The 17,221-nt window shown below is 29.4% G+C and overlaps 2 protein-coding genes across 7 annotated transcripts in view; both read right to left on the bottom strand.

The window, feature by feature from the left end:
- Nucleotides 1-17,221, bottom strand: part of LOC126845018 (uncharacterized) — a 114,069-nt gene that overhangs the window by 19,172 nt on the left and 77,676 nt on the right. The window lies entirely within an intron of this gene.
- LOC126845026 (uncharacterized) overlaps nucleotides 1-17,221 on the bottom strand; it is a 44,764-nt gene that overhangs the window by 2,134 nt on the left and 25,409 nt on the right. For 2 of the 6 annotated variants that reach the window (XM_050583602.1, XM_050583600.1), the window contains exons 2-10: nucleotides 2,870-2,933; nucleotides 2,754-2,786; nucleotides 2,644-2,673; nucleotides 2,362-2,397; nucleotides 2,255-2,284; nucleotides 1,376-1,429; nucleotides 1,069-1,098; nucleotides 967-996; nucleotides 782-829 (exon numbers count right to left, since the gene is read on the bottom strand). In XM_050583602.1, the coding sequence (XP_050439559.1) occupies nucleotides 782-829; nucleotides 967-996; nucleotides 1,069-1,098; nucleotides 1,376-1,429; nucleotides 2,255-2,284; nucleotides 2,362-2,397; nucleotides 2,644-2,673; nucleotides 2,754-2,786; nucleotides 2,870-2,927 (349 nt within the window). In that variant the 5' untranslated portion in view covers nucleotides 2,928-2,933. Of the gene's footprint in view, nucleotides 1-781; nucleotides 830-966; nucleotides 997-1,068; nucleotides 1,099-1,375; nucleotides 1,430-2,254; nucleotides 2,285-2,361; nucleotides 2,398-2,643; nucleotides 2,674-2,753; nucleotides 2,787-2,869; nucleotides 2,934-3,079; nucleotides 3,189-4,772; nucleotides 4,824-17,221 lie in introns of those variants that run through there. The other 4 variants (XM_050583598.1, XM_050583601.1, XM_050583603.1 and 1 more) reach the window with 4 other exon arrangements.

Here is a 17,221-nt window from a genome sequence, read left to right as displayed (position 1 = left end):
TAGAGATTTAGTGATTGAATAGTAATAATGGGTACCAGGGTACTATAAAACACACGTTTACATTGTCGCCGCCACCACATAGCGTGCTTTGACTTCAGCTACTGAATACGTGCCGCCGGCCACAGTACCAGGGTTACCATACGTTAAGTTTGCTATACATTGCTCAGCAGCTGTAGCGGATGATAATTATATGAGACGCATACTGTCAGAACAGCTTAACCTATTAAAAACTAATTTTTTTAGAATAATAAATTATTAAAAAGCCAATCTTACCCATACACTCCACGCTAGAATGTTATTTTATTAAGAACAGTTACTAGTCCTATGTGTAAAACATGTAAATGTATTATCTAATAAGAAAGGGACTAATGGTTGCAGCGGTCGAAAAAATTTTACGTTTTTAACATTATTATTATTTTTTTTTTTTTTTTTCATTTCATTTCATGTATTCACTTGTGTACACTTGGTTATTCAGTGTGAATTTTAACGATTAACTAACGAGAAGTGTACCAGGAGTGACAAGCTTAAGATTACGCACATTCTTACAATTTTTTAATATGAAAGCACCTTATTGAAATGTTCAATAAGATATATATATAGTTTTTAGTAGCCACATTTGAGTAAACGAAATGAACGGAATGATATCAAACGATCATTAGGACTAAGTGAAAAATATTTAGTTTATGACTATGATTTCAATCCAAATATTTTTAAGTACAATTAATATTTATCTATTAGTTTTGTAAAGTGTTTGTGAAAATATTTTGAATTTTATAAATACCTAAGTGTTCGATTAATTTTTGTTGCAGATATAGCTCCATTATGTACTCTAAAATTAAAAACAAAATTCATTTTTATATATTTCAATTGTTATGACAAAATTAATATGCATATGATTTTTCTTATAACTTAAAAACTAATGTAAAAACCGTGTGATATGTACTATGAATATTAAAAATGAATTACGGAGAAAGGAGTTGTTATCACAATCTTGTTCTGAAATTAAAACGAAATTATTTTATACATAACAATAACCAACAACTATATCGAAATATTTGCAATTATTACCAGGTATCGCAAACATAAAAGTCAAATGCTCTGAAATGATGATTACAAAAAATGTATTTTTAAATGATATTAGACTTAATTTTAAGTTTAGTTATAAATTTAAAAGAGGAAGTCAAGGTAGAAAATGCATGTTTCATAATAATAATGAATTTACATTTACAAATGAATATTGAGTGATATAAATTTAATATTTATAACACTCATAAAATTGCATTGGTAAATTTTTTTTGCAATAATTATTGTATTATTTCCAAAACATTTCTTCTACTAGCATACTTAATCGGTTTTGTTATAGAATAATAATTACTCATCGATAATCTATGTTGCCAAGCAAAATTTTTTATGTTGAACCCCGCGGTCTCTAAAATAAACAAATAATTGATTGAGTTAAGAAAAATAAAATAAAATTTTAATGCGTAATAATATTAATAAAAATGTTCTGAATAGAACAGCGGTTTCCAACCTTTTTGAGACTATTACCCATAAATCAGGATAGATATTGACAAATACCCCTCCCTCCCAAAAAAAAGTTAAGTAAAAATATTGAAAATATTTGAAGGTAATAAAATTATCAGTGTCATTAGGACATAAGATTAGGTAATACACATGTATTCCCATGTATACACGACTGATTCAAAGTTAATAATAATAATAGATATAAAGTACATAAAATAAAAATAAATAGTATAGTCTTTATTCCTCAAAAAAATCGTGTTTTACTCCTTGAGGGGTAATTACCCCCAGGTTGGGGACTGCTGGAATACAAATACATTTTGAGTTAAACGTGACCCATTTTACTAGTGATAAGCCGTGTTGGAATTTTATTACACAATTATTCTATAATATCTATTCTAGATTATCAATAATATTTTACAAACTAAATTAATATATAATCATATTGTTCGTGTAGAATCTTTGAGACTCTTTTGAGAAATATTGTCAACAAAAGTTGCGTTTTTTGAGCTTATTATCCTCAACAAACCTCGACTTCACCACTATTGATAATTCCTAGAGTTTTTCGGTAATAACCATTTTTTAAAAATACAATACACACAACAGCCAATAATTGAATACATTTTTTATAGAGATTATAGTTCATAAATATAAATAACCTTATAGTCAGGCAAGTGCCAAGTACAACAAAACCATTAAATTTATAGTATTAATAATTTTAAGTATGTCTTACTTCTATTAACCAATGTGCGAATGAGTTCGTCTGTAATAAATTATGTATAAAAATTGTATAGTCTTAAAACTTAAAAAAAGTATTTTGTAAACAAAAAATGTACTGACTTGTAGTTTCAAGGTTCTTTCTATCTTCTACATTTTCTGTAAAAAAGTTGAATAATGAATTTTTGTCGTTTCATGCGTTTCAAAGTACGGTTAAATTGAATAGGGTTGTTTTCGATAGAAACTGCACACTACACAGGTGTAAAAGCTTCTTAAGTATGTCAAGGCGATATAGATACGGTTTGTCACTTAAAAACGTATAGATTACACGCGGGAGCACTTTAAGAAAGACACGTCTGTACGTATTGAGGTAAAAACGTTATTTTAAGTATGTCTTAACCTAACCTGTATCAATATGTACGTCAGTGAGTTTATCTGTAATAAATTATGTATAAAAACTGTTAAGTCTTAAAAATTAAAAACGTATTATTTTGTAAACAAAAAATGTACTGCACCTTCAGGGTTCCTTCTAACTTCTGTATTATAAGCTGTAAAAAAATTAAATATTGAATTTTGTTTAGTTTTTTTAAACCTAAGCTTGAGTAGATACAAAGGTACAAGGAATACATACCACCATTTGCCACAACATTTAAAAACGCATAGATCACTATCACATAGAAAAGTTTCATTTTTGTCTGCAAATAATAATGCAAATTAAAACATGTTATATTAGACGGAGGTATACTTACAATAAAATCTAAACATTTATTGCAGAATTGCCTATGTAAATTTTTTAGCTCTAAGCGAGATTATTTTTTTTTCGTTATGTTTACTTATTTACATTGCTCTGGCGTGTAGTTTAAACTTGTGTTGTTGTAAACACGCAGGTACAAAATCGTGATTTTCTTACATTGATGCAAAGATTACGTAACCACAAAACACGATTATAGAAAATATCGAAAAACAATTATTGACAAATGTATACTAGTGTTCAATATTTTTGTCGTTTCAGAGTACTGTTAAATTGAATAGTGTGGTTTTCAATAGAAACTACACAGGTGTAAAAGCTTCTTAAGTATGTCAAGGCGATATAGATACGGTTTGTCGCTTAGAAACTTATAGATTACACGCGGGAGCACTATAAGAAAGACACGTCTGTCCGTATTGAGGTAAACACGTTATTGATTAGAAGAAACTATTAGAAACTCGATGAAAGCAAACAATGTTACTATTTTTAAAGTTCGATAGTTTACCTTACTTAAGCTATTGCAACGATAGTTAAACTGACTGCTTTAATGATTTTCATACAAATTCAGTACATATACATATACAGTGTAATTATTTTATCATAGGCCACTCAATACCTCTAACTTTAAAACATACATTTTAAAACATACATTTCATTCACTTTTGAAATTGAGAATAATTTACTAAAAATTTTGACTGGTCGATTACATTAGTTTTGGAAAACTATTTTTAAAGTACATAAGGGGCCTCTACACTAGCATTTACTAAGGCGCATTGTATAGGCAATTTTTCGTTGAAACTTAACATTAAGTCAACATTTTAAATATACATATTACCATAGTAAGAAGTATCTATTTTGATAATTTTTTTTTTTCAACTTTAATATCGCATGTAAAATCTATTTTTTTACAAAAACACATGTTTCTACTTCAAACGTTATGTTCTTAATAATAACAATATGGGATCCCAACAATTTCTGGTGATATTATTCACCTAATGCAAAACCCTTGTTTAAAAAATACATAAGCAAACTGGAGTTAATACGTCTTGAGGAGGAGCTAAAATAAACATAATATAAGTATAATATGGTATACAACTAAACAAGTGCTGAAGCCTGAAAGTACTACACTACAATACTAAAAAACAATTCACATCGATTCTAGTATTAAAACCACCACTTGTATTAGGACAGCAACATATTATAGTATTAAAAAATATTATAATATGTAGATGTCTATTTACAATATATATGGTATGGATGTAAACATTTAACATAAACAAAGCATCAAGAAAATACGAACATTTAAAAAAAAAAAATAACGACTACGTTAAAAATTAGCACCAAAGAGTTTATAGCGTTTATTTGAAAGTGGTTTTCCCCTTTTTATTACAAAATAATTCCTGTAGACCTGTAGGCCTCCCCGTCCCTATTGCTTTGATCCCATTATGCCTCGACCCCACTGTACTGGCTTACTAGGATCAAATCACTTTCAAATAAACGCTTCGATACGAACTATGCTTACTATGCTATGCGTAATTATAACCAGAGCTCTGCATCATTCTAATAAAGTATATTTAAATAATCGTCTAGGTATCAAATTATTCAAATAAAAGTTCTTTGTTTAAAAATGTATTTGAATCATTTGAAAAATTATCATTTAAATAGTCTGTGTTTTTTTTTAAGTTATTGTATTTAAAATTATTATTTCGTAACTTTAAATACATTTTTAATTCAGAAAATATATAAAACCAGTAAATATAAGAAAACAATTTCGTATAATACTTACGAAATAATTGCAATGATAGTTATACTGGCTGCTTCAATGTTTTTTTACGACTAATCGAAAGGCTTATATATTACCGACCCAAAAAATAAAATCCAGATGTATTTTGCAAAATTGTTTTTGCGAATTTGTTAACATAAGCAACATTTGTTGTTTTTAAAAACATTTACAATTAATTAATTTGGATGACATTATGTGTCGAATAAATTGTAAAGGGATATAATAAACACTATTTCACAAATGTAATTTATACTATATTGATACAGTTTTATTAAAGTATGACGCAAAAGGCAATCTTATTTGTATAATAACAGAACGTTCATGTGTCTAAAAAATACTAGCGCCAAATAAATATTTCGCAAACAAAAAACAATTTTGGTTAGCGTTGTAAAAAATAATTGTCCAATATTTCAAATATTCCTAATATTATTAGTACCAAATAAGTAAAAATGTTAAAGTTATTATTATACAGAGCTTTAAATCAGAAAATTATAGTTAATTAAGTTTCTTATAAAAAACCCGTTCAAATAACAAAATATATTAGGCACAAGATTTACCGTGTGATCGCTATAAAATAAGTAAACTAGTAACTCTTCCAAAAATACAAAGTTGGTCGAACTAAAACTATGGTTAATATAAGGGTACAAACGATTTCTAGTTGAACTGACCTAATAAAAACTTGGTCCAAATTGGCTATTATATGGATGAGGGGTAAAACAAAATTTGTAAACAAAATAACTAAATACAAATTTGTTCCTGTAAACATTGAGTTGGGCCAATTATTTATTTAGTTCTTCTAATTAAATATTTATCATGTCCTTAATTTTTTTCCACAGTTTAAGTAGGACCGTTGTTTTTAAAAACATTTACAATTAATTAATTTGGATAACATTATGTGTCGAATAAAATTTAAAGGAATATAATATACATTATTTAACAAATGTTATTTATACTATATTGATACAGTTTTATTAAAGTATGACGCAAAAGGCAATGTTATTTGTATAATAACAGAACGTTCATGTGTCTAAAAAACACTAGCGCCAAATAAATATTTCGCAAGCAAAAAAACAATTTTGGTTAGCGTTGTAAAAAATAATTGTCCAATATTCCAAATATTCCTAATATTATTAGTACCAAATAAGTAAAAAAGTTAATTATATTATTATAAAGAGCCTCAAGTCAGAAAGTCATTGATGAATAAGTTTCTTATGAAAAAACCCGTCCAAATAACAAAATATATTGGGCAAAAGATATACTTTGTGATCTCTATAAAGATCAGTACAGTTAATTTATAGTTGTAATAACTAATTACAAATTTGTTCCTGTAAACATTTAGTTGGTCCAATTATTTACTTAGTTCTTCCAACTAGAAATCTATTGTGTCCTTATTATAACCCATAGTTTAAGTAGGACCGTTTTTTAAAAAAACATTAACAATTAATTAATTTGTTAAGCATTCTGTGTCGAATAAAATTTAAAGATATATTATATACATTATTTAACAAGTGTTATCCATACTATATCGAAACAGTTTTATTAAAGTATGCCGCAAAAGGCGATGTTATTTGTAAAATAACAGAACATTCATGTTTCTTAAAAACAATAGAGCCGGAGAAAATATCTCACTTGCAAAAAAAAAATGTAGGTTAGCGTTGTATAAAATAATTATCCAATATTCCAAATATTCCTAATATTATTAGTACCAAATAAGTCAAAATGTTAAATATACCAATGAATGTGGTAATATTTCAATAGGGATAAGAATCTTTTTTTAATTAAATAATTTCATTTGTAATTTTTTTTTTTTCATTAAAATATTTACAATATTTTAAATTTGGAAACTATTGTGTGTCGAATAAAATGTAAAGGGATATACTAAACACTATTTAACAAATGTAATTTATACTATATTGATACAGTTTTATTAAAGTATGACGCAAATGGCAATCTTATTTGTATAATAACAGAACGTTCATGTGTCTAAAAAATACTAGCGCCAAATAAATATTTCGCAAACAAAAACAATTTTGGTTAGCGTTGTAAAAAATAATTGTCCAATATTCCTAATATTATTAGTACCAAATAAGTAAAAATGTTAAATATATTATTATACAGAGCTTTAAATCAGAAAATTATAGTTAAATAAGTTTCTTATAAAAAAACCCGTCCTAATAAAAAACTTGGACCAACTTGGCTATTTTATAGATTAGGGGTAAAACAAAATTTGTATCCCTAGTGATTTTATTCACTTTAATTTATAGCAATTCCTGTAGAACTCTCCATCGCCTCGATGCATTCATTCTATTATGCATATACTCTACTGTACAAGTCCTCTGGAATAAAATCACTTTTAAATAAACGCTTTGATGCTTATTTGTATACACAGCACCTCAATTTAATATTTTCTTACTTTGCTGGTTTACACTGTGCTTGGTTAGGACTGTACTGGCTTGAAAATACAAACTATTGATTTACATCGAAGCGTTTATTCGATAGTGATTTTGTCACTCTCAGATTTAAAAATTCCTTAAACTTGTAACCTCCCTGTACCCACTATGGCCCCGACCCCACTACGCTTCGTTCCCAACTATTCCCCGATCCCTTTGTACTGTTTTTTTTTTCGATATTAATTTGTTGTATTACACTTTTATCGAGTTTTTTTTGTATTCAATATATTTTTTATTATAAAGTGTTTGAAGTTTCCTGAAAATCACTTTACGACTCTGGAAGAGTTGTTTGTAAATTATTAAGATATCTGGAGACCGAAAGTAATTAAATAGTTGGTTCCCATAGGAAAATGCCAGTACAGTGGGTTTGAGGCATAGTAGGGACAGAGCATAGTAGGGTTGGAGCACAGTTGTGTCATGGTAAATTTTACTTACTATTGAATGGAACACAATAGTAACGTACCATACGGTTTATCGGCTGATAATAGCTGTCATTCTGGACAGTCAAGGAAACTATCAAATCTATGTAATTTCTGAAATCATTGGAAAGTACGTAAAAGGATGTTACGTGAGGATTTCAGAACAAACAGTTTTCTTATTTAGTAACTTATTCCAAAAAAAAGGGAACCATTCAATTTCAAGACGCCTGAGACTAACTACTAATTTCCATAGATTCGATTGAATGGTGATTATTAATATTATTGCTTATGAAATCTTTTGACTTTTTTTAATCTATTATTACATGTATGTTTGTGTTTCCAACGTTATTAACAGCTTGGAACAGCAAAAACGCTCTCACGAAAAAACCAAAAAAGGAAGGAAATTTTCTTTGTATTTTTTTTTTTGTGTACCTATTCTTAGGATATAAATTTTGAAAATTATTCACAATGTAAAATAGGCGTTGCTCTATATATTATAAACCTATTAAGAAAATAACAATTTAAAATAACTTAATTTCAAGTATAATTATTTATTTAGAATTTAATTTTGTTATGCGTAATGGATATAAGGAAAAAATTATTATTTAATAAAATGAAAAAACTTAATTTTCTTTGAAAATATGGACAAAGTTTATATTACAACATAAAAAAAAAATTCAATACATGTTTTGATATATTTTAAAATTAAAACACGCATAACTTTTAAAATGTATGCATATTGCCGTTTGTTATTTTGTAGGTATTCAATATTTTTTTCATTATGCGTCATACATTGTTATACAAAAAATATATTTGTACAAAAAGCCTGTGAACCACATTACAATAAATTTAACATTTTCCAACTGCGTATTTTTTTATATAAATGCAAAACCATAATATTGTTAGTGGAGGGATGGGTTATTTCGTTATTATGCTTATAAAATATTTATGGGGTCAGTAGAAATAATATATTTATGAATTCAATTTACATTTTTATTGAATATAACATTATTTTTCGTTTAGCCTCTGATTTGAAACCCAAATTTCAATAACACCTGCCTCATAACCTATGAGTCATAGGTGCGATTAGAGGTTTTTTTACAATGTTTATATATTTTTTCAGGTATCCAGTTGTTTTATGAAACCATTTTTTTGTTGTTCTTTGTCTTTTAACAAACAAGCATGCAAGATAGAACTCTACTTTACATAAGATATAGCGAATATTTTTTCTGTATTAGTTCTGTTTTCAGACTTAGTATTATAGTTGTAATTAATAATCACCATTAATTACACATGTAATATTTAACAGTACGCATAGATCATCTTTAAAAAAAATTATCTCATAAGCAGCTTTAATTTATATTAAGTATTTTATAAGTTAAAAAAGAACTACTAAAGCAACTACAATTATAAAACCTCTAACTTAGTTTCGGCGTTTAAAATTTTTTTTAAAATAGCTATAAAAATATGTGTTTTCACCCCTTAAGTGATTTAGGTACATGTAGAGGGCTCTTATGTGTTAAATCAATAATCAGATAAACTTAACTACACAAAATACAGTATTTTTCACAATGACTGTTGAAATGAAAACAAACGACTAACAACTGTTGGCATATATTTTTAAGTTTTAACATTATCAGTTATGTATACACTATACAGTAAAACATTTTTTAGATTTTATTCTGTTGTTTAGGAAAAATAAGTTTTTTTTTTTGAACGTATATTATATTGTCATTTAAGATAATAAGGGAATCTGAATGTATGAACACAATAATTATAAAATGTGTTAACTAGAATACAAGATATCCATAGGGCTGTAATTTGGATTAAAACACATAATTTTTAAAGATTCTAATATTCGAATAGTGGTATAATAATATACATTTCGAATTAGATTGTAATTCCTACTTTTATCGATAAATAAATAAATTCGTGTGTCATTATTGAACGGGATTATAGCTAACTTGGTCCTCACTTATCGATGTGGAATAATGATTAAGTTAGTACTTAACAATTTTTTTAGTCCGATTCTACCCAACCCGGACCGAACTAACCCAATAAAATAAATGTAACTGTCTGGAATAACCTGGACTGAGTAGAATCGCGTTAAAACTATTTATTCAAACATCAAATCGAGTTGGGTAATATTTGATTTTGTCTATTTTTGCATTATTATAACCATCCGATCAAGTGAAAATAATACTTATAATACTAATAACATAATATAGGTACACACTTTGAAAATTGAAATTAAATAAACTATTTACAAAGTTTTCTTCGTAAAAAAAATAACATACATTTATGGTAAATCGATCTTTACGAGGTACCATATTCATTCCCGTAACTTGTTGTACGCATTTTGATCAAATTATTATAGGGCACCGAAAATCTTGAAGGGTTAAATATCACTTGTATTTTAAAATCAGTATTTATTGATGCATTAGTTTTTTTCTTTTTCTGATTTTGTATTAACTGAAGAATTATTAACTAAAATAAAATTTAATAATATGACACTTTTTCAAATTTCGGGAAAATAATATAAATAGTAAAAATACTATTATTAATCGTTTTTAATTGATACTAAAATTGTATATATTAATGTTACTGGATATAGAAAACACTCAGGCATACTATATTTTGTCAATTTTTGTAATTCCTATTATAGTAACGTGTCAGAAGGTATAATTGTTAATTACGTCGATATTGACAAAGAGTGACATATAAACTGATGCTTTTTTTCAAGAAAACTATATTATCATACACCATAATAGTGAAAAAAAGACCATATCAACCGTACTTATTAAATTAATTTAAACGTTCATATAAAAGCATATTATACAAGTTAGAAAATATTTTTTAGCAACAAAGAAATTAGTAATAGTAACTACAACACACAATATAATAAACCGCGTCCTACCAATTTTAAATCACTGTTTGTGGTAATACATATTATTTCCTAAATCAGTAAAGATTTTTTTTTATAAATTTTTGTTTATTATTTCAAGATGTTAAAAAAAAAATGGTAGTACTACGTTATATTCGTATATTCGTTATTTATAACAAATTTTAGATGAAAATTTAAAAATATATTTTTAATTATTCTAACATCAGGGTTTTAAAATGTGATAAAATAAATTGTATAAACATTTAAGTACACAAATAATACAACAAAATATTTTTACTTTAATAAAATAATATTCTTTATTTTGATTGTAAATTATAAACTTCAACTAAAACGTCGTTTACAATAATCGTACAAAGTCTAGAGGTACAATAATTAGAGAATTTGTTTACATGATTTGTATTATAATCTTTAATGTTTTAACAAAACTGTCAAATTTTATAAAAAAAAAAAATGTGCATAGTTTTATTGTTCATGTACGCCAGAAAAAGTTGCAAATCAAAGAAATTATGCGCAAACTGTATTGGCAAACGTCTCCTGTACGTATCGATCATTAAACCGATTTGGATCTATGGTATTCAACTGTGGGATTGTGCCAGTAAGTCTAAAATCGAACTCATCCAACGTTGCCAGAACATCGCTCTTCGTACCATTGTTACAGCATATCGGTATGATAAGAACGACATCATCCACCGCCAACTCCTCAACAACTTGCAAGACATCAGACGACTCAAACGACTGAAGACATTCGACTTAGTCTAATTATTAGATTAAGAATGGGACTACTTCACTGGAAGTAGAACCCCACACATGTTTTGTATATGTTTATGTATATTTTACTCGTACGCATGTATTAATACTCAGGTTTGACCCTACTGATGAACGAAGTCGAGGAGCTCGATGGCCAAGTATTGCCCGGAGCATATAAATGTACATGTTCCGATCAAGACATGGGTGAAGGAGTTAGACAAGAAGGTTGAGAAAGCAGACAGTAAGTCGTGGAGAGTCCCCGGCGAGTAAAATCAAAGCGGGCGTGGACGTTCAGGCTCTAGGCCTATAAGCTATAAGCCCTAAAATTCCAAACTAAACCGTCTATGCCCCAATTGATGGGAATAACGAACGTTAAACGTAAAAGAGAGACATATAGTAAATGTTTTCCTAAATCAAAAATGTTTTATAATTATAACTTATTACAAGGAGTTTTTGTAAAATCAATTATCGTGTAAATTGTAATCCAATATTGTAATATTATTATTTTTTTTTTATCAAAACCAAGCTGTTTTTGAAGCTTCTGTTGTAATGCAAACAAATGGTAAGATCTTGTATAGTTTTATTACATATTTTTTTTATCGAAAACAAGTTGTTTTTCTTAACATATTTTGATTTGCAGTTGCTTTTGTATTTAAATTTTTCACCTATTGTATTTCTTTAATAATATTTTACAATATTTTCCCACATTTTGTGTGGTTTTCAATTGAACTGTTATTTTTCAACATGAAAACATGTTGGTAGCAAAGTTAGCATGTCGTTTTTTACAACGACTATTGCGATGTAAAGAAATCACAATACCTCTAAGATCGTAAACTTTTAATTTTTAACGACTTAAGAACATAATTTACAAAATTTTGACTTTATAAAACTAAAAAAAGAAAAAAAAATCAACAATTGGCTACTATTCCTATTAAACACATTATAACACTTAAGGACAAAAAACCTAAATCTACTACAATCTATTAAACTCAAATCATAAGAACCTGCATACTTTACCAAAACAGTTGTTATTTCATTTTTTTTTTGTTTATTCAGATTACTTATGGTTTTTTTTTTAAACAACTTTTTAATCTTGATGTATTTAGTTTTTAGGTTATGTTTGTATTTAAACTTTAGAACCATTTTATTTCTAATCATTAATATTTTATGTATTCAACTGTTTTAGTTAAAATGACTTAATTGCACAAAAGTTAACGATACATATTTTAAATCTAAGTATAATGTTTTTTCCACTATTTGTATAATTATATATTGTTAATTTTTTATGAAACATGTCAATTAATATCCAAGTACGAGACCGATCTCAGTCGGTTCTTTTGGTGGATGGTCTTGCATCCGAAACTTGAAAACTCCGGCGACGAAGGGCGATCTGATTGGCAAAGTCAATGGGTGCGTGTTCAGAAGAAAATGTTTAGTGTAAATTTGCAAGGCTCTGTTAAAGGTTTTCACATAGATATAACATATATTTTAATATCTTGCGTACGAGTCCGTACGCAACACCACGGGATACATTAATATGTATCTAAGGTGGTTAGTAAACATATCAAGTTTCTGGCTACTATTTTAGTGTTTTCATAATATCAGGCCTAAAACAATTCATAGAGAATATGGCCCCTTAAATTATTGACTTTATTATTCATTTCTATTTTGAACGTTGTGAATACAACATAGATGCCCCCCCCCCATTTTAACCCACAACCCCATCCCTCATCTTCTATCTCTTACCCCTATCTCCTATATCCTATCACATAAATGTAACATCCCCATCCCTAACCCCACCCCCAGTCCACCCATATCCCCATTTCCATCCCCATTCCCACCCTCATAAAAAGGACATATAAGGATATTAAAAGGCTAAATGTTCGATGTTATGACTGTCGACAGTTATTATGTTGACAAAAATGTATAATTATTAATTGTATTAATTAGATTGGTATCTAGCATCTTTAACGTCGGTCACTTTACTTAACACTTAATTACCTACCTTCCTAATAATTATTATTAACTAAATCAGTGTAAATAGTTTAAAAATATATAATGATTATTGACTTATAATTCGCGAAGATTGTGTGCAATTTTTCGTGTACGGTAATTAAATGTACATTACGGTAATTTTGAAGACATTGTACATTAATCACATTTTTTAATTCTGGCAACACTGGGTATTACCTTAATATATTATTAATGTGATTTCCTGCCCTTTGTTTTCTGCCTTTTATTTAACTAATAATTTATAATATAAAATTGTTCGATTTTTTTTTTTTTACCACAGCACTTTAGTTTAACTGCAGTCTGCAAGTATATAAAAACCTGCACTTCTCGGTTTCCTTTTAAACAGTTCAGTAAATCAATATTATAACTTATAACCATGTTCTTTCACTTTATTGGAACTTAAGACATTGGTTTATTTTCAGCCATAGATTTGGACTGGATTTAGATAATTTCCAGTTGGAAAAATTATACATACAAGAACTATTGTGTACAGTAATTTGGTCTATGAAATAGTTGTGTTACTTAAAAAAAGGTTCAATTAAAATCGTTATTGTATTATTTGAGAAAGAATAATCATCAGTTTACAATATTTTAACAATTCTGTTTGGCAAAACAATTTTTTTAAATAGATAACATTGCAGTAACATAAAATACAGCCGGGTAAATATGGATATGAAGACAAATACGATTCCAAGTGAAGCCATACATCCATCAGGGTGATGATACCTCATACATGATATTATTATTGATAATCCCTGTAAAATATTATCTCTTTGTTAATAATAACAACTTAAAACTATAATGTAATTCTGTATTAAGCTATGTACTTGTCATAGTTTTGTTTAATCAATAATTTATAATCAAAATTAAAATGAATTGTATTTACCTGTCTTGTAGTCATTATTATAGTAAAAACAATTAGTCCCAACTTTGAAATGGTTTTAAATATAAATAACTGGCCACATGCAGAGCTCGCTGACAATATTATGCAATCTGTTCGAAACGATAGATACTATATTTAGAGAGAAAAAAAATGAACAAAAATGTCGATATTATAAATATTTTAGATTAAATTTGAAATGTGTAACTATCATACTTGCGAAATAAATACATAAGTTTTTCTGAATGAATCGGATTGATATAATAATACTGATGTGAGCAACGATGACCAAAATGAAGTAGCAAAGACCATTTGTAAAGAAGTTACTTGATATTGTGGGAATATACGGCCTTACCATGTTGCTGTAAAACTGTCAGAAGCTAAATATCCCATCAATAAAATAATGCCGGATTACAAGTTGTCTCATCTAATATTATGAAAAATAATTGACAAAAATATGTGCGTTAATAATAATATAATATTAAAATAAATAATGTGTATTTCTAAATAATTACTCGAATGCTTGTTTACAGTAAAAAACTGAAACGCAGCCGTACCAATCCAATACCGGATATCAATTTCCCCATTAGCATTGCAGGAATAATTTTACACGTTTTAGCCAATACCTAAAAATTGTAATAGTTTGAACTAGTTATGATAATGATTATTAAGTAATATTTGCCCCTGTGGTTCCGGGGTTAGAATAGGTCCACAGTAACTCCTGCTTATCGTAAGAGGCGATTAAAAGGAGGTACCGGAGGGAAACAGCTACGTTACTACCAACCATTTGCGATTTCTGTAGCAGAAATAACGGTAATGTAAGGACATGGTAGAGGCAGCTTGGAAATACTTCAAGTGCTGGCTCACCAACTGCGATGTAGCAAACAAGAGGGAAACTACTGCAGTACGCCTGAGTACGTTAGCTGACAGACGCTTGGAAGCAAATCTTTAATTTTCCTCAAAATTACTCCATGGTGCAGTAGGCAGCCCGACATTGTTAGCTACCGTAAACGTCCTTATCCCTATGCCATCCTCCCGCTCCCGACCTCTATTCCATACCCTAATACATTACATTGATTTCACAATAACCACACCTTATAAAGAATGTGTCGTGCAGCGAAATTATATATCCAATTTAGTTTCTTATCTCCCTTCTTTATAATTCGTGATGTGTGTTTGTCTGTCTGTTTGTTTTTTTCCCCGTCTATACTACTGGACGGATTTTTTCGCGGTTGGTTTCGTTCGATTCCTTGCATCACGGCGCTTAGAATAGGCTACCTTAAGTTCCCAGTACTCTTCGACTTCATTGATATCCTGTCTGGAAGTAGGGACTTGGTAGATCGGTAGTTATTGTTCAAGTTGTTGATAGGTAGTTTCTAATCGAACACACATGTCTGTTGTAACCAGCGATTCTCTCTTCATTTCCGCGTGTTCAATCTTCCTCAAATTTATCTGAAGTGAGAAAAGAAAATGCCGTGAAAACGTCGCTCAAATTTATGTGAGACTGTCCAGGCGAAAAGAACCAGGACTGTTTTATAATTTGACCAGATTTTTAATAAGCAACACTAGTGATTTTAAAATTTGATAATGAACTTTATCCTTAAATTTCTCCACTGCTCTTTAACCAGAACAATCCTAAAATGCGGTACCCTTATGCCAACCTTTGGGATGCGTCTCAAATTAGCTCATTCAAATCCGTCAACAGAGTTCAAAGAGGAACAAAGTCGTTATCATTTGATAAAGAAACCTTGATTTGACAGTGATTAGGTACACTATACCAGCCAATTAGCCGACTGACCTCTAGACATTTCTTTCCACTTTCAACCAATAAAGTAAGAAACATGGGACACTTGATTTTTAAGCAAAGAGCGCCAGACACTCGCTTGTAGGGCCAAGCCTTAGAGCATTATTAGAAAAACCTAATTGAAACATGATTATCACTTACAATTAGAGGTTAAACCTCCATAACCATACACGAGTATCAAAAATAAATGTCGTTGTATTTCTGTTATAGATGATTTACTTGAAAGAATTAGTAGTTGCTTATACACGTTAGTTCCGTTTTATTTGTTGAAGGACATCTATCGTCGTTTTTCGTCATTCCGACGCTGCGACCGTGTTGTCGAGCTTGACAATCTGCTTTTCCAACAATGTTTTTCCAAAATTCGACTCACTCTGACATTGCAGTACCGTTTGTAAAAAATTGTCTTTTAATGAACGGTAAGCTTCGGCTTTTTGGTCGTATCTGATCTCCAATGCACCGTTTTCGACCATCAGGTTTTCGTAACGTTCCATGCATTTCTTCAGTTCCTTCTTATTGTACTCCAGACTTTTTTTGTTTTTTTCAAAATGAATCATTTTTTGTTCCAAACGAATTATGTCGCCGTTGGCTTTTTCCAATAGACCTTTAAAGTGTTGATTTTCTCTTTCTAGAGACGACACGTACTTGTCGGTGGACGAAGTTTTTATGCTGAGCATTTCTAATTTTTCCTTGAGTACGCTCACCAACGTTTGGGTGCTGACCAGTAGCTCTTGATAGTAACTGTGCATGTCGTCAAATTCGTTTTTGTGTTTCTCCAACAACATCTTCACTTGTCGTTCCTTAGCGTTCTCGATCAGCGCCACGCCCAATTCGTGTTTTTTCAGAACACCTTCGACGACCGTCTGCCGTTTTTTCTCGATTCGTTCCATTATCTGAGACATTTGATTTTGCATCACCTCGGCTTTCGCGTCCAGCTCTTGGACATGGGCAACTTTGATGTTTTTTATCTGATTGGTATGGTCCAGAGCGTTGTGCAGAATGGTCTGCTTCAGCGACGAGTTCACGTTGAACAACTCCGTAATTTGTCGGTCACATTCCGCAGCTATGCTTTTCAAAACGTTTGAATTCTGCGATTTTACTTGTTTCAGTTCGAGGTTTTGCTCGTAGACCAGCTGAAGTCGTTGTTGCCGGGCTCGTTTTTTCACTTGTTCCACACGTTGCGCGTTGTCTCCCGCTTCGTTTTGTGTAGCCACCATGTCGGCCATGAGAGTCGTTA

The sequence above is a fragment of the Adelges cooleyi genome, unplaced genomic scaffold, assembly GCF_023614345.1.
Source record: "Adelges cooleyi isolate 19-005CV unplaced genomic scaffold, UGA_ACOO_1.1 ACOO_flye_CR_arks_rails_tigmint_CR_PRNA_651, whole genome shotgun sequence".
Classification (NCBI taxonomy): Eukaryota; Metazoa; Arthropoda; class Insecta; order Hemiptera; family Adelgidae; genus Adelges; species Adelges cooleyi.
Note: the sequence above shows the minus strand (reverse complement) of the source record. Positions and strands in the feature narration are given on the sequence as shown.